The sequence below is a fragment of the Silene latifolia genome, chromosome X (assembly GCF_048544455.1).
Source record: "Silene latifolia isolate original U9 population chromosome X, ASM4854445v1, whole genome shotgun sequence".
Lineage (NCBI taxonomy): Eukaryota > Viridiplantae > Streptophyta > Magnoliopsida > Caryophyllales > Caryophyllaceae > Silene > Silene latifolia.
The window spans coordinates 344,050,857-344,068,783 of record NC_133537.1 but is presented as its reverse complement, the minus strand read 5'-3'; the positions used below and the strand labels follow the sequence as shown (position 1 = coordinate 344,068,783).

General features: G+C 37.3%; 2 protein-coding genes across 6 annotated transcripts; both read right to left on the bottom strand.

Annotated features, from left to right (window-relative positions):
* Positions 1-569: 569 nt before the first annotated feature.
* LOC141619720 (protein PSK SIMULATOR 1-like) lies at positions 570-8,727 on the bottom strand. Of its 2 annotated transcripts, XM_074436741.1 has the most exons (14): positions 8,302-8,727; positions 7,043-7,496; positions 5,366-5,691; positions 4,975-5,067; positions 4,800-4,890; positions 4,579-4,648; positions 3,770-3,867; positions 3,517-3,586; positions 2,613-2,728; positions 2,160-2,276; positions 1,726-1,802; positions 1,580-1,624; positions 1,133-1,479; positions 570-1,050 (listed from the first exon to the last, which is right to left on the bottom strand). In XM_074436741.1, the coding sequence occupies exons 2-14, from the start codon at positions 7,352-7,354 to the stop codon at positions 1,046-1,048; spliced, it is 1,767 nt and encodes a 588-aa protein (XP_074292842.1). In that variant the 5' UTR covers positions 7,355-7,496; positions 8,302-8,727; the 3' UTR covers positions 570-1,045. The 2 variants fall into 2 exon arrangements, with proteins under 2 accessions (XP_074292842.1, XP_074292841.1); XM_074436740.1 differs by having other exon boundaries at positions 570-1,479; positions 8,302-8,720.
* Positions 8,728-9,599: 872 nt separating this feature from the next.
* LOC141619718 (small ribosomal subunit protein uS2m-like) lies at positions 9,600-14,474 on the bottom strand. Of its 4 annotated transcripts, none has more exons than XR_012531791.1 (6): positions 13,727-14,474; positions 11,209-11,283; positions 10,964-11,058; positions 10,759-10,842; positions 10,381-10,450; positions 9,600-9,860 (listed from the first exon to the last, which is right to left on the bottom strand). XR_012531791.1 is itself a non-coding variant. In XM_074436739.1 (5 exons), the coding sequence occupies exons 1-4, from the start codon at positions 14,398-14,400 to the stop codon at positions 10,773-10,775; spliced, it is 894 nt and encodes a 297-aa protein (XP_074292840.1). In that variant the 5' UTR covers positions 14,401-14,474; the 3' UTR covers positions 9,600-9,860; positions 10,759-10,772. The 4 variants fall into 4 exon arrangements, 2 of the variants coding, with proteins under 2 accessions (XP_074292840.1, XP_074292839.1); XR_012531790.1 differs by having other exon boundaries at positions 10,984-11,058; XM_074436739.1 differs by lacking the exon at positions 10,381-10,450 and having other exon boundaries at positions 10,984-11,058.
* Positions 14,475-17,927: the final 3,453 nt, after the last annotated feature.

Here is a 17,927-nt window from a genome sequence, read left to right as displayed (position 1 = left end):
TTAAACAAAAGTTAATTGAGAAAGTATCGAAGAAAATTTGAATTTTCTTCAATGAAAAGAGTTTTTATGGTGTAGCGATGAAGTAGGCAAAACTAGAATATTATCACTCAAATATGTAAGCATATACTTATTTATATGGTTGAGAAGCAAGATATTATTTTTAGCTAAATCTTTTAAGGTTGAGAAAATACAGGCAAATATATATGTGAGGTTATGTGCCACTAAAAGTTATAGTCGTCGACAGTCGACACTGCATGGCGAAAGAGTTAACGTGTTATATGGATCGAGTTCAAATTATGACCGAATCACAATATGAATTCAGTCATCGTACAAACTTAAGCCTCTTCCAACCGAAACAAAATAAATACATTAAACGGTATTTTCTGTTACGCTCCTAAGGAATACATTACAATGAAACGAAAAAAATGCATATGTAAACTATCTTGGACATCATATTGTGATTCTTATATGAGACGGTGTTATATGTATAACAAACCTAAACCCACTTAATCACTTATGAAACGATTTCATATACGAAGTAAGTTTTGATGCTCCAAATGAACCTGCACTTCATCTAAGGTAGCTTTCCTACAGATTTTCGACATAATGCAACAGTGTGATCGTAGAAACTTATACACGAGTATATGACAAGCAAATGAATCACTAAATACTAGCTCTATACCGCAAAAGGTAAGATCTATGTATATATTCACTAACTGGAATATTATACAACTCGACCACTCAGACATAACGCGATCACCTGCAGGCTGTAGCACCAAATTCTGCAAATGGGTAATAAATCATGAATGAGTCGGTCAACATGAATAAATAGCCCTATCAACATTCAGCTCTTGTTCGTCTGAAGGAAGCTGAGGAGCCATGGATATCGGGTTAGCGCAATCTCGGGGTTGGGGATGGGGCGCCTCGCTCATGCTCGATCCATCACATATCTTAGAGGTATCTGTAACAAAACTGAAATCCTGACTGTTGATCATTCCTGAAGTCTGATTCATTGTGCAATCTTGGGGTTGGGGATGGGCCACGCTCATGCTCGATCCATCACATATCTTAGAGGTGTCTGTAACAAAATTAAAATCCCGACCATTGATCATTTCTGAAGTCCGATTCATGCTCGATTCACCACATATCGTAGAGGTATCTGTAACCAAATCGGAATCCTGACCATTGGGCATTCCTGATGTCTGATTCATTGCACCGGTGTCGTTCAATAACCCATGACCCTCTGAAGTGGATGGTTCACTGGAAGATTTGACTTCTACAGACTGATTTCTTTGGTGAACTTTCGGTAATGACTTGACGCAAAAACCGATGGCTGCAATTCTTGATTGGGAAATCAAGCAGTGAAGCCAGACTAGTTGATCAGTAATGAAAGCTTCAGTCTTCAACTTGTCAGCATGATAAAGTGTCTCAATGCGGATAGAATCCGCCTTTTCAGCAGATGTATCACCCGCGTCAAATCTGAAACCAATTTAAAATGCTTAATGTTGCAGATACTAAATGAAACAAAATATATCCACTCGAAGAAAAAGAAGACATTCTTTCAAAATGACGGATTTACCCGGAGTTTGCCCACTCGCCGACCCAACCAAATCCGTGATGGGACCTAAAAACAAGTTAGCAACCATGTTGGAAAAAAAGAATCAATTAGAAGACTGAAGCCTTTGTTATGGAGAAAAAGAAAAACTAATCTAAAGATGAGCTCACTTGACGGTATTGCTAGCAATCGGAACAAGCCACTGCAGTGTTTTCTCCATTTCAGCTTTAATCTCCGCCATAGTGAGCTGTAAATCGGAAGTGTCAACATTAAAACACTGGACAAACAAAACTCATGATAGGAGTCTAGGTTGTAAAAGCATTTCAGCTTTAAGCAATTCTTACTCATGACGGTTATTTCATGTCCAAATTCCCCATTTTCCGTAACACAATAAGTCTCACTTTAGCTACTGTATTCATTATAGGATTGGACAGATCTTTAACTGAACATGAATGTTTGTGAAGGGCTTCAAAATCACGAATAAAAGCCACTCCGCCCATTCCGAGATCATTTGATTTTGAAAAAAGTAAGGGAAGGCTCAGGATCGGAGGCAAAAACTACTGTACAGAGATAAGACAGTGGATAGTAGCAGGTTCGTAAATACCTCTTCTTTGACATGAAATGATTGCAGCTTGGAGCGCAAAGATGATTTTATACTTGGTGGCAGGCTTTGGTACAATGATTCCCTAGCATTCGCAGGCATGGAACTCGATCTAGCCACCTGTGAGCATAAGAAAATAAGTTTGTTCAGCAATAGTTTACATAGTATGTGTTGCCATTGGAAGAGGGAACAAAAGTTGGCAGAATCTCCACATTAAACAGGTGCATTTTTTTAGAAGTGTTCATTTTGGAAAAAAAAGGGTTAGTGTACTGAATCAACCAAAGAATAAAAGGGAGAAAATGGACGTTTTGTATATCCAAGGATTCAAACAAAGAAATGAAGTGCTATGCAATGTGAAATTACATGAGAGGAAGAACGGAGGACAAGCATTGTTCAGAAAAAGTGGAACTTAATGGGGTGAATAATAATCTGAAAAGAGGTAACATATTTACTCACAATTCCATCTATTTGCAGAATAATGTTCGCATAATGCAAAGCAAGGCCGGCAGGTCCCAGCCTTTGGTTATTGCTTAGAGTGTGTTCATCCGGTCCATTAGCATCTTCGAGTTGCCCTAGAATATATCATCACATAAATTTTAGAGAACATTGAAGTACCATATATATTATCGGCACTTGTTGAAAAGAAAGACCACAACTATGTAAGCATAGGGAGAATGGTGTGTGCAACTGTGCAAAACTATTTTGTATTTGTACCAATCCGCAAGAAACCTGTAAAATGTGGTCTCACTACCTCATGGACTATTACGGATTTACGACATCAAAATATCACATAGCCTGAGAGACTAGTAGCAATTAGCAAATGCTCCCGGGTGCGCCTAGTAAACACCCCTTGGGCTCTTTTTTTCTGTTCCTTGATTAATTATTAGGCGTTCAACTTGAACTTGAGACAAATAGCGATGCGCCCAATGATTATGAAAATAGAGCTTTGCTGATTGTGAAACATACTAGAAATTTTTAACCTTTAAAAGATGTCTCAAATGTCGGTGGGTGTTGGGTTTTCTTCACAGTTCAAAAACAACACTTTGAGAGGCTGGACTGCTGCAGAGCAGCTAGAAGTTTCTGAAGTTCTTAATCTATGATAGTCAATGATACTCATAGTTCTAATTCCTAAAACTGTTAATTCTATATCAGATAAAGCCTGATCACGCCTTATCCATTTTTCAAAAATGTATACGTCTTCCCCCATGCTTTGAGGGGTGATGATTAATAAATGTACTTCATGCCTTCAAAGAATGGGAGAAGATGGTCAGACAAATTAGAACGAAGAGGAAACATTACAAACTGAAACTTAAACAAATGGATAAGAATTTGAAGAGTATAAAGTTAGTAACATGATTACCATCACTTCCGAAGTTCTGGTGTATCTCCATGTATAAAAACAGGACAACATCGACGAGTTTCTCCATTATCTGAAAGAAACAATAAACTACTAATAGTCAATTTCCTAATTGCTTGAACAGGCACTTTTAGATTTAAAGGTTTCGCATAAGTTGAAGGGAAAAGCCACTACAATCAAAAACACAAAAAGAACCAGGTCGACAAAGTTAGCGTAATACTTTGGACTGATATGAAGTTAGTAGCAGACAAAATACCTCTTCCAAACTTCTGCTCCAAAGTGATCTTTTTTTAAGCTTCATGACTAGTTTCTTCTGCTTTTTAAGTTCTTCCCGTAAAACCGCATTGCTGCCAGCTATGCAGAAAAGAGAAGTTTTATTATGGAAATATAGAGTTCTGCAGTTAACAATGCAAAACTTAATTACAATAACAATACCCCAATCCTTATGACGGAGTAGGGTCCGACGCATATAGCGTTATCCCTGCATTGAAACACAACGAGTATGTTTTCGAATGCCCGTAACGAAAACTGTGCTTGCAATGGCATCGACTGAATTGTAATTCACGATATAAGAAACCCTAAGACAACTTAGTGCCATTTTGCTTTATTCTATTGTATTCCAAAGGAGAAAAAAAATCCATTTCTAGTGAAACCAAAGATATAACATTCTTTGGGTCTAGAGTATAATAGAGTAAACCAAAATGGCTCACTAAATTAAACTACACAAGCTTCTTATAATGCAAAGTAGCTGTGATTGGCGCACTCTAGAGGCAATTTTCTCCATGAATAATCTGGAATGAACCTTTCTGTGATTCCTAACATAGAGGTGAGATTGAGCGCATCCTAAAACCTTACCACGCCGTAGGTGAGGCCTTTGAGGAAGAGGGATATTGTGGTTAAATGTATTTCAAAGTTAACGAATAGTGAGTCTCTCAGTTGACTATAAACGTAAACAAATCCAAATTCAATATTACATAGAAAATGAATCCACCAAGTGCTTGACTAAAATTCATATTTCACGAGATAATTTAAGCTAGTTAAGAAACGAAGAGGAGTGCCACTTACAGTCTACACTACATTTGCTTTGGTAATCTTGCTCAAATCTATGGAAGGCATGTAACTCATGGTAAAGTTCCTGCAGAAGAAACAAAATATCGGGATCTAGACAGAGTAGTTTATTACTACAAAAATAAGGAAAGAAGGGAGAAAGAAGAATCTTTTTTTCCTACAAAGCGCAAAAGGTTATAAGAGACCTTAAGAAAAAAGACAAGGGTTATGGCACTCACTGCTGTATGCTGAACCAAAATAGTTAACTGTTGTGTCACTGACTCCGCATCCTCCTTCAGCTGCTTATGAGGGCTACCTTCCCTGCTTTGTCTGAACAAAAGTATAACACATGAGAAAACAAGTTGAAAAGAACATCTCAAAATGATGATTTAAACTTTATGCTAGTTGTATTACTTTAAAAAGTAACGGTCTAAGTTATGCCACTGAGGATCTTTACAGCGATTTCCAAATCGTATGACTTCTCCTGAAAATAAACTTAATTCTTCCCTGTCAAAGAAAGTGAAGATTGTAAGCACACAAAGTAAACATCCACGTAATGACGGAATTTAATTCTTTGAATGCTTCCATCCAGGTTTTATGTAATATTTATTTAGGCTACTTTTTATGAAATTTCAAAAATACTCATTCATTTACTCTACCCTCGCGTAGGAGTAGGAGAAAAGGAAAATGGGTATTAATGTACCCATTTTTTTATATTTTGTCGTGTTTCTAAAATTTTACATTGGAATGCTTTCAAATAATCAGAGGAAGTATTTTGCAAAGAGTAAAAGATTCTGAATTCAACCTCTTATCACAAGCAACAATCCTTAAAAGCTCATCCAAATCATTTGTTACTAGTTTTTGAACAGCTTCAGAAGGGAGAACCACTTCTTTCAAGTGGCTTATGCGTGACTCTGACAAGGAATTCATAAGGCAAACCCCCTTCATAATGGTATTCGCAACTTCAAAAGCCAAAATTGATATTTTAGTTCCTTTCGATAGAACACCAGATGCAAATCCACTTCTTGAGTTTAAATCAGTCATGCTACTCCCAAGCACATCCAAAACCTCCACTGCCTTCTCAAACCCCATGGTACCTGCCCTTCCCAGGCGTACGCTCACTTCAGAAACCTGCAACATAGAAGAATCTTAATAAAAATTTATTTTTTAAAAAAACAGACCTATTAACCAATGGGAACCATAAAAAGTAAAATGAAAATACACACAGAATCACCTAGAATTGAAGAGTTTTGACCATACACTACTGCGGAAGATCACCCCTTTCAAGGCCACAATAGTTAGAGAATCAGCAAAATCAAGAATAAACCTAACTCCATTAGTTGCCTACTAATCCGCGGCGAACTTACCTCAGCAAGTCAGCATCCAAAGTGAATGAAGATGAGGAAAAGGAGGAAATCTGTTTTGCTCAAAAAAAACCTGAGCAAATGCACATGTTCTAGAGATGGTATTTTACATTGAACTATTGAAGCACCAAGTTCACAAGGAGGCAGGTACAAGTAGGATGTATGTCAGATTAACATTATTGAAATGTGGAGAACTCGCACGTGTAGAACAAGTAAATTCCAATGCAAGAGACACAGGAAGAATATAAAAAGAAGTAGAAGACATTGGAAGGGTGGATGTAATATAACCATCTGCTTATTGCTACAATAATCTGAATTCTTCCAGAAGCAAAATTTCTTAGTCGCGGCAAGTTGAGTTACAACTTGAATGGCAACTCCTTCCTTCTGATGTAACAAACATCCTCTCTATGGTAAGTTTACATACAAAACAACTCTACAGTGAGAATGCACGTTTGCCCACATTTTTGTCCAGCATGTTAGATTGCTATATCAGATTTTCATCGTTTTGCTGATTAGACAGATACAAATATGATAGCAAATAAGCTTCGTGCACATGGGCTTAGTTGCCAGCCAACCCACAGAAGCAAGACAAACGGGGAAAAGGAACAAGTTAATCAGAGTGGACTGCTCCGTGATGGTCTGATAACAATGCATCAAGGGCCCACCCAAAAAAAAGGTACATATAGGAATCGCCAGTCCGATGTAAGCAACCTTACCCAATCACACTTGATTGATGAAGAAAATTACACCGAGAATTGCATCAAATAATTGCTACTTCACAAATAAACGAAGTACGGCTAGTTCAGTGAGCAATATTGCTTCTTCCCATCATACCCACTTACCCATAATGCCATAACCAAAGAGCACTGAGTCTTAGGCTCCTTTTGAAATACAACAAGAGAGCCATAATCCTAAAGGGTTTGGGGTTTGCTAACATGAATCATCATTTTGGGGTCGCCTTACATGAATTATCATTTGGCACCTTTGGAAATATTTGAAGAATAACTAATGAAACAGACAAAGATAGCAGACACATGGCATAACAAGCAAGTAACTCTCAATTTAAAAACTTATAATGCTAATAGAGCAAAAAGAATTTCAATGAGCAAGCATCAAACCTTTGCAACTGCAGCTTGACTAGACCTCACTGATCTTGACTTGTGTGATAACACTTTTGGAACACGAGGAATTCCATCATAGAAATCATCAAGATCACTTTGTTTTCTGTCATTGGAGCCTACACAATTTGAGAAATGCTCCTCCACTTGTCGGTCACTAGCATCATAGGAATGATTTTCAATGCTTCCAGGCTTTGATACTAAACCCGAGTCTGTTTGTCGAGATGTCAAACTACCCTCGCTTGTCAGAGGCGGGCTAAACTCTATATTTATCTTTTCGCCATTAAAACTCTTCGAACATAGAAGTCCCATTATTATAATTAACACAAGCGTACGCAAAACTCGCTTATGTCCTTGTAAATTCCTACCCCTCAGTTCTCTAGTAGTATACTCTCCTAAGTAGATAAGATTCTCATTATTCAGTATCGCATCAACGATTCAAACCAGTAAGACACTGCACAAAAGACACCACAGTAAAGCTCAGACTTCAGCCTATCAGTTAAGCATCTATAAGATGAAAAGTACATACTTCCTCCGTCTAAATCAATAGTTTACCTTTGATTAGAATACTCCTCGCAATTAATATAAAGGCAAACAAATGACTAAGACACAATGAGTAATATGATTACAGGAACAGCTTCATTTTCCACCTATAATAAATGACATGCAATACTTATTTAACCATGATTTAAAATTAGATACTCCTCCATTCAACTCCACACTACCATTATCTATTTTGTACACTATTCATAACTAAGCATTCAATTTCAATTTTCTCCCAATATATAAGTGAAAATATATTCATGTGGGATCTTGTTTTATTTGTCTTACGAGTACATTCAAAATATCTAATTTTTATATTTTTTTACAAATTCGTAGCTAACGATCATATATTTAGCGCGTAAAAGTCGCGTTGGCAAACGTGAAAAAAGAAAGTGGTAGTGTGAAGTTGAAGGGAGGGAATATGATTAAAACCCCAAATGATTGAGGTTTAATAACAGCAAATGATTATGTTTTAAAGACAACATATCAACATCCAGTAAACTATTGCATGAGACGGTCTCACACTGTGTGACGGTCCAATTAGGTAAAAAAGACAATACATTTATTAAATAGCATAAAGATTAGATCTTGCACAAAATTAAATCATATAACTAACAATCAATCATGTTGAAACACTAATCTTCAGCAAAATTATGAACTAATCAAAACCCACATGCTAAAATTTACCTAGATTTACAAAAAGATTGAAAATTTACCTCAAAATGCATAAAATAAGAGAACCCAGAAGATCAAATACACAGAAAAGTACAGTATATGAAAAGGGGATTGAATTTGATTGAATTTTATGCAGAAGGTGAGAACACAGAAAGAAGGTTGTTCACATCGATCTTAAGTTGAAAGTGGGATAGTAGGCGCCAAAAGAGTAAAGTAATGGAAGAATAAGAGTAATTTGTAAATTATTAAGACATAATTAAGGCATAATTTCAACAAGATTTGCAGAATGCATGCTTTTCCACCAACAATTTGTGTATTTTTTTCAAAATTTGTCTGCTGAAAAGAGTATCAGGATTTGACTGGAGTTGTTTGGTCTAAATGGTCTAATTATTTTACTTTTTAATAATGTGTTGCACACCCTACTTTTGTCATATTAGAAAAATATTTATGTTGAGACAATGAAATGTGAATGCAAATACTAACAAATTTTTTAGTCTTGGAAACTTTTTTCTAGAAAAAAAGAGAAATATAAATATATCGTAATTGTTAAATTCAACACGGTTTTACTTAATCCTACATATTTTATCAATTTTTTCCACCATTACCCTCCCTCTTGAAAAAATATAAAAAAACTCTCTTAAAACTTAATTAAAATTATCCCAAAATTTTATATTATGAATTTTAATAGATAATTAAACAGATAATCACTTCATTTTGTTAATTAAATTACATAATATTGATTGAATGTTTGTAAATTGGATTTATTAAACTTTGTAGGTCAAATATAATTGATGAATTCCTTCCCCGATTGAATTATCAACTTTGTATCTGAATCTAGGTTTGCTCATCGGTGGGGGCCAGGGTGGTGCGCCAGCGGGGCGGAGACGGCAACGTCGAGTTAGAGTTGGGCGCCGGCAAGGAGGTGGGTGGGAAATGCGTTGTAGCGGTAGGTGAAGGGTTGTTGCCTTGTTGGTAGGCAGCGACATGTGGTGAAGGTCGATAGGCAAGGGAGGGGATGTGGGAGCGGTGGTCCGGTAGGGTGAGGGAAGGTGCAGGCAGTCTAGTGGTGAGTGTAGGGTGGCTGGTGGGGTTGGCGGTTGCCGGTTGGCATGGAGGTTTATTTTTTTTTATTTTTTTTTCTGGTGTTGGGTTACTGCGTATGAAAGAGTAGAGAGAGGGAAAGAGGTGTGAGAACTGGGAAGGGTAGAATTATCCGGTTTGGAAAATGCAAAAAAAACCGGTGAACCGAATTAAAATGGGTCGGTCCCGGTATCGAAAAATCACGGTTTTTAAAACTGGGTAAGCGACCCGGTTTGCAAAACAGCCAAAAGAGAAAGTTGTCCTTCCGAAATAATGGGAGAGGCATTCTCCTTATTGACATCGCCGCCAGGATAACCTCGACCAAAAAAGTATACAAAAAACCTCTGTTGGATTACTGTTTCTTCATCCAACTTGAATGCTACCAAACTGGCAAATAATAGTGTGTGAATTAGTGAATTCGGAGTAATACTTTAATCTATAAGAAATTTGTTAAAAGTATTCATCTGCTGGTGGAACTCAACTCTTCCTCGGTTAGAACTCCAGGCGTCAGCTCAGCATCCTGCAAAACCCGGCCATTTCATCAATTTTTTTCTGTTCCACCTAATGATTATGAGTTTTTTCCTAGAAGTATACTTACTGTGTTAATCACAAAAATCTATTACTTTGGTTTCATGTTATGTTATGATGGAATAAAGCAAAATGACTTCTAAAACTTGCACTTCTATCCATTGTCAAGTAATAGTCATCTGTCATTTGATACAATCATACAATCCTCAAATCAATCTATGTGGCTAACTGGCTAAAATAGGGGTAAGGCTGTGCATAACCGGTTTCCCTTGATAATGTTGCTGTATTATTATCACAAAGACACACCACTTCGCAGTGCCCTAGACAAATACCTCCCTTGTACAGCTAGCAAAACGATCTACTAGTGTCATACTGTCATGTAAAATAAATTCACAAATGGATAACAGCCAAACAATCCCGTAGACACACACACACACACAAAAAAAAAAAAAAAAAAAAAAAAAAAAAAAAAAAGTAGGAAGTTTGGGTAAATAATTTAAAAGGAATCACACCTTCAGCGTCGTTCCTTCTTTGTGTGCTTTCTTTGCAACGGCCGCAGCGTGAATGGGTTGGTTTAGGGTGCTACCGAACCAAACGTAAGTGGCGGAAGGAAATGGAATTGACTTAAGAGGCTAAGGAGAAGAGGAAACAGAAAAGACTGCTAAACAACAAACGAAATTGAAAGAATTTTATGAAACCTGTCTTCTGATAGTGTTTAGAACAATTACAAAAAAAAAAAAAAAAAAAAAAAGGCAGCTGACACTGACACATGTTGAGACGGAAACTTCCGATAACACAACTAAGAGACATTTGTTCTGTAGTTTCTCTGACCAAATTGCTAACTGAGGGTAACAAACAACAAAAAAGGTGTTACATGACATTATTATTACCATCGGAAACAACATCAAGCTGATTGAGGACCAGTCTTCAACTCCTCAGTAGTTTCATTAACGTCTTTCAGCGTTGCTTGTTCGCTGCAGGATACAGGTAATTCAATAAGAACGGTATACCAAACGAGACAATGTAGTGTAAGCAAACAATTCAAGAATCGAGTATAAGAAGGCACCATAAACAGAACCCAAATGACGAGCATACAGAAACAATGGCAGATTCACCTTGGAGGACCTGATTGAGGAACAGTCTTCAACTCCTCAGTAGTTTCATTAGCGTCTTTCAGCGTTGCTTGCTCGCTGCAGGATACAGGTAATTCAATAAGAATGGTATACCAAAGTAACCAAACGAGACAAGGTAGTGTAAGCAAACAATTCAAGAATCAAGTATAAAAAGGCAACATAAACAGAACCCAAATAGTGAGCATACAGAAACAATGGCAGATTCACCTTGGAGAACCTGATTGAGGAACAATTTTCAACTCCTCAGTAGTTTCATTAGTGTCTGTCAGCGTTGCTTGCTCGCTGCAGGATACAGGTAATTCAATAAGAACGGTATACCAAACGAGACAAGGTAGGGTAAGCAAACAATTCAAGAATCGAGTATAAAAAGGCAACATAAATCGAAACAGAACCCAAATTGTGAGCATACAGAAACAATGGTGGCAGATTCATCTTGGAGGACCTTAGGTCCTCAAAACACCAAAAAGTCAGTTGTTATCACTGCATTTGAAATATCAAACTTAATTTTTTTTTAATACTCTTTAAAATATACGATGGGGTCCAGAAACAAATTTTACGAGCCCACCACTATTTCCCGACAAGTAGTAAAAAAAGACTTACACAGCGGGTGTTCGAGCTTAATACCATAACTATCTTTCACCAAGGCAGGCTAGATACTCAATCTGCCACATATTCCCTTCTTACACGAGATTTCCCAAGAGTTAAGCTTAAGACTCTCACATGGCCTTTTTGGTGTAAATCGTGGGGGAAATTTAGCTATGAAATTGAAGGTTCATGAAGCTTGTGAAAAATTATTTTTTTTATTGCCTCCATGAAATGCTAAAGATACTATGTTTCTGCCTGCCTTGATTGTAACCAAACTATGCCACCGAATACTTCTGACTTTGACTTGATGCAACCAATAACATAACCCCGACTACCCTCCAACAGCAGAGTGACATTGAGAAATGAGGTGGAACTGCAATATTAAGGGGCCTCTTGGAGTTTAATCAAAGGAAATAGAGTCATGGACCACTATGGGCAATATGAGTTTCTAGTTGGGCAAATTTTTTCTTTAGCGCATTGCCTCCCCCCAACCCCCAAACATAACTTTTAATACAACTAGCCATCAACTTTATACCCTGATTTGCCTCATGACTGCCCCACCCCTAAATTTGTCATTCCCCAATCAACAGCTTGGCTACTCAACCACACCTTAGTAACAGAACCCTGCACCCTGAACCAGATAGAAACGATGCTCCGTAATACCATAGAAACGAGAAGCAGCGCGGTGAGGTGATATTTAATTCAATGAGAAAATAATTAGGCGCCTACAACAGTAAACTAATCATTTCTAAGGTTATGTGTTATGATCGAATAAAATAAAATGGTTCCACTGTCATCTAACAAAGGACATCTCCACGCAATTTTCATTTTTGGTCACTTGAAAACGCTACAACATAAATAGATACTGAAAAACAATACCAGAATTCGAACACCCTAACAGTTTAGAGAACAGCAACAGCTGTATAAACTCTCCGGTCATAGGCGGCAAATCGGCAATCTCTCACCTTAACACGGGTTCCAAGTCTCACCTTTCATCGGTTGCAATAAACTCTATAGTTGCAATGAGATACTAATTTTATTATTAAATGGTTAGATGTAAACTTCTACAATCCCAATAATGATTAATTCCCTTGCATCCAAATTCATCTTTTAATTCGATCAATCGTGTTTAAAGCCTTCACTTCATTCCCACCCAATAAACACATCTAAGCACCAAATGACTGAATTACGCCCATTTATTTTCTAAACATTGTAACTCATCCATCTCCACTAAATTTATACTCTGTACTTGTAATCATGAAATTTCATTTCTGAAGCTCCCACATCACTGCACTAAATTATACACTTTCTACTACTTCTGAATAATGTTGTTTTGGCCAATTTCAGTTCTAAAGCTTCCCAATCATCCAATCCAATAAAACACACACAGAGACATGGACATACAACAAGAACAACAATTACTGTAAGTGGACAATCGCGATAAAAAGAAGCTACACACACATACATACTCCCTCCTATTCAGAATAACTGTCCCATTTGCCATATTTGGACATGTTTTTTTACTTTCCTACCCTTGGCTCTTTTCTTTATTTACCAACCCAACCACCGCTAAATCATCATATTCAATACTTTTCATTATTTAACTCCTATATTCTTACCCTAATACAACACTTTTCATTATTTTCACTCCACTCCTTAATTTCCGTACCATTGTCCAAATGAGACAGTTATTCCGAACAGGAGGGAGTACATAGAAAGCAGAAACACACATTATTATTCTAAAATGTTACTAAAAAAATGAAAATCCTGACCTAGAAGCATCGACAGCAACAACTGTCCCATTTGTCATTTCGTCTATTCACATGACTGTCCCATTTGCCATATTTGGACATGTTTTTTTGACTTTCCTACCCTTGGCTCTTTTCTTTATTTACCACCAATAAACCATCATATTCAATACTTTTCATTATTTTAACTCCTATATTCTTACCCCTATACAACACTTTTAACTCCTATATTCTTACCCCTAAACCATCATATTCAATACTTTTCCATTCCTTAATTTTCGTGCCATTGTCCAAATAGGACAGTAAGTTATTCCGAATAGGAGGGAGTACATAGAAAGCAGAAACACACATTATTATTCAAAAATGTTACTAAAAAAAATGAAAATCCTGACCTAGAAGCATCTTCATCCACAAGATCGAGAGCAGTGGTGTGTTGAGTGCGAGTAATGCCCTTCTCAAGCATGAAAGTCTTAGTAATCAAATTACACATCAAATAAACAAACTGAACACTATCCCTACCAACAACAATAGGATAAGCAATCTTCTTATAATGATCCACAGAAGTAGTGGAATCAACAAGCGCAACAACAGGAACCCCAACCCGATAAGCCTCATCAACAACAGAAGACTCTTTATCCAAATCAACAACAACAACACAATCAGGCAAATTAATAGGAGGAAAACAAAGCTTCCTAGCTCTCCTAAACAACCTAGGACTATACGGGTTAGTAAGAAACCCGGTGTGGCGCCATGACTGAGCTTGGGGACTAAAGAAAGATCCGAATCCGGTTAAACGGGTCATATGGTCGAAGATGTGGTCGTAGAGAGGGTTGGTGTTGACGAAAAGGAAACGGGCGGGTTTGGTTGAGTGAACACGGGTACGGATAAGGTTACCGATGAAATTAAGGGCGGAACGGAGGGAAATTAGGGTTTTTTCGGAATCGATAATGGGAAGAGAGTTGCGAGTGCCATGGACGTAGGGTTTTAGGTGGTGGGAGATTATGCGGCGGCCGACATGGCTGTTTGTTGTTAGAAGCTTCTGGATTACTGCTGAGTGAATCCCCATTTTCGTTGATAATGATGACGATTGTGTTGATGGTGGTTATGAGATCCGAAAATCCCCCTTTTTTTCGGTGATGCTAAGGGTTGGGTAAAATGAAGGAAAACAATAGGAGAGTAACAGGATTTTACATGTTTGAAAATTGAAATGAGGATAATTATTCAGCTTCTAGTAAATTCACTAATTCAGGGGCGAAGACAAGATTTTATGTTTGGGGTAGCGAATATCGTCTTGAGTCGAATTAAAAAAGGTAAAAAATCGAAATGACGTATTATGCAATGTAACCTATAATAACTCAAATTTCAAATTAATAATCAACAATCAAATAAACGTGTAATGGTTTGAAATTTTTTTCCTATGTTCAGCTTGTCATAATTTTATTCTTCGAAAACTATTTGATTCTTCTTTGTAATTTAACCATTTTTATATATGTAATGACTTAAATTTTTATACTCAACAACTTATCTTTGTTTTATTTCTGATAAATTATTTTCATTTGGGCATTATGCAGAGTCGACCACAAATTTTTATTATTAAGGCAAAAAATAAAATCTCTAGTACTTACACAATATGAATATGCACGATTTAAAAATTCGCAAAAGAATAATAAATTAATATAAGGAAAATTTTTACTTATTGAACAAAAATATTAATAAGAGAGCTTATTGAATTTAATGAGACCATTGAAAAAATAAATAAACCACAAAAAAAAAGGAAGGTGAGGATTGAACCCCCATGTATTGATTGAAAGAAATTAACTCCTACCACTAGACTAAGTCTATTTTCTTGTTCTTATTTAGCATTTAGTTGTATTTTTTTTTTTTTTTTTTGACAGAAGGTGAATAACTTACATTATTGCAATCAGTACATAGTAAGCTACTCGACTAGGTAGCACCAGACACTTGACAACTAAATCTAGCACTACAAAGCCATACATCGAGATTACATAACATTTATTTAAAATTAAAACTACGACATTAAGATAAGCAAGATAAACGATGGTAGAATGACAAAAGGCGGCAGCTTGGTCACGAACGTTGATATCATCTTCATTAACATGGAAGATCACCAACTACCGTCGATACATACGAACTCCGGAATAACAATAACCAGGTGTACTTACGCTCTTGCGAAAAGAACGTAGAAAGAAAAGATGAAAAGCAAGACAAAGCATGCCTTCAGCGGAGATAAAACTCCTACACCTTAGAGATCGCACCCATTGTTCATATAACAAACAGACCAAGAAAATCAACATGCAATGTGTAACACGAACCTCCAGAGACACAAGCACCTCAACATCAACATCGTTTAAGGGACTTAGCTTACCACTAAATAGACGACTAATCCTTTTAAAGAAGGGGGTTATTAGTAAATAAAAACAAGACAGGAAAAAAAGAATAACCACCATTCAAAAGTCGGGAAGACCACCGCCTCCGATCCCAACCAAAGTCACCGCCCAAAACCCAAAAAACCCCCTACCCCACACACCTCAAACAGAGAGGAAAAGACCCTAGAAAACACGACCTCACTCAAACCAAGAAGCAACATGACTCGACAAATCATCCACGACCGTCACGGCACAACCAACAAACACCAGTCCACCGAGACACCAAATTCCAAACGACCCCCCCCCCCCCCAGGACCATCGGCAGCCATGCAACACAACTTACCAAAACAACTCAAAGGACTGACATTAAAGACCCGGTAATGGGACAGATCTGGTGGGGGAGGGGGCGAGGGGGAGGGGAAACACCAGATCGTCCCAAAACCACCACCAATACCAGAACATCGCCACCCAGATGAGCTATGCTCATCGACCTGACACATCAAAAACGACAACCAACAACCTTTAAGACACCGGAACATACCAGGGGTGGGGAAAGGGGCGAGGGAGAGGGGAACACCCCTGGAACACATGCGCTGCTTCGATGACAGGACAGGGGAACGCGGAACGGAACGACTTCGGGACAACCACACGAACCGCAATCCAATCCCACCGGACGATCAAGACGAAAAAGCGATCCAAAGAAAGAGAGGAGCGAGATCAGACCAAAAGAGACCGCAACTAAGAGGAGGTGTGTTTGATCACCGGAGATGGGTCAATGAATGACCCCATCTCCGGCGATGGGTAGGGGAGAAAGGGAAGAGGTGACTGGTAGGGAGGGGCGGCGGATAAGACGAAGGGATTTAGGGTTTCTTTTTAGAGAGAGGTGGGAGGATTTCTTTTAGAGAGAGGGTTGGTACATGAAGAGTAGTAGCATTTAGTTGTAGTTGTTCCTTCATTAGTTTCATTTGGGGTAGCCAATAATCGACTTTTTTACTGAATTTTTTTTGCTTGGGGTAGCGGCCGCTACCCTTTGCAACCAGGTGGCTTTGCCCCTGCTAATAATATTAATAATTTACATTTGGTATTGGGTGTGTAATTTGAAGACTGGTGAAGACTCATCTTCCATTTTATTAATCCAAGATTGTAACTTTGTCTCTTATTATAATTCTTCTTCTAGTTTATTTTGTTGCGCGTCAATGTTACTTGTCCAACACAAAGAAGGTTATAAGTATCTAAGTGTTACATGTATTGATGGTAACATGTAACATTAGGTGGAAATGAATGTGGATTCATGTTTGTTTCACAATTACATGAAAACATATGAATTATTATTAATTCATTTGTTGCGATAACGTGAAGTGACATTATGGTATTAAGTTATAACGTCACTTTCACATGTTATATAAATGATGCAATTCCTTTGAAAAATATATCTCACAAAATGTAATCTAACAAAGTGACTACAAAGTCGGGGTTTGAGGGTGAGGTGGAGTACAAGTGTACAACGGGTGTTTTTATACAATAATTTAGGAGGTTACTCTATGAGTGATATTAGATTATTAGTGGCTTTGACTAATATTACTGGAGGTTAGAGGTTGTTATCTTATATTATTGTGGATTTCGAATTGGTATTAATTTGGGACGGTTACGTTGTACTGGTACTATATTATTATAGTGGAGTATAGTCTATTTGGCTAGTGGGTTTTACTTCCGGTTTGTAAGGTTTTGCCATGGGTTTGACCCTAAAATATTGTCTCATCTTATTATTGCTTACAGTTATTTATTTTTACGGTTTACTTGTCGATTGGTTGCTTTCATTGCGCGTGGGAGATTGACGCTTATTTCCCAACATATTTACCTTTCAATTATTTACATATTCAAGTTACTCAAGATTACCAATAATCTACCATGGTCATGACAAAGTTTTAAGTTGAGTCTTGAAATTTTAACACTCAACTTAAGACTTTGGGTGAGTTTTGACTCCACTTTAAATGGAAATTAATCAATGAGTGAATCCCATGTGTAATTTTTTTTTGTGAAAAAAAAGAGTAAAAAGAAAAAGTAGAGTTTGAGTTGAGTCTGACCGATAATATATAGGTTGTGTTTGGCAAGACATTTCAGGTAGCTGATTTGGTCAAAGTAGCTAATTTGACCAAAATTTCAGATACCTTATTTTTTTGTAAGCGTTTGGCAAGTAGTTTATTTA

Coding starts and splice junctions, on each gene's coding strand:
- LOC141619720 (XM_074436740.1), bottom strand. CDS start 7,354: ATGGGACTTCTATGTTCGAAGAGTTTTAATGGCGAAAAGATAAATATA. Junction 4,649..4,799: donor TTTTGGTTCAGCATACAGCA/GTGAGTGCCATA, acceptor TTTCTTCTGCAG/GAACTTTACCATGAGTTACA. Junction 1,803..2,159: donor CATTTCATGTCAAAGAAGAG/GTATTTACGAAC, acceptor TCCGATTTACAG/CTCACTATGGCGGAGATTAA.
- LOC141619718 (XM_074436739.1), bottom strand. CDS start 14,400: ATGGGGATTCACTCAGCAGTAATCCAGAAGCTTCTAACAACAAACAGC. Junction 11,284..13,726: donor GTGGATGAAGATGCTTCTAG/GTCAGGATTTTC, acceptor TGTATCCTGCAG/CGAGCAAGCAACGCTGACAG. Junction 11,059..11,208: donor CCTCAATCAGGTTCTCCAAG/GTGAATCTGCCA, acceptor TGTATCCTGCAG/CGAGCAAGCAACGCTGAAAG.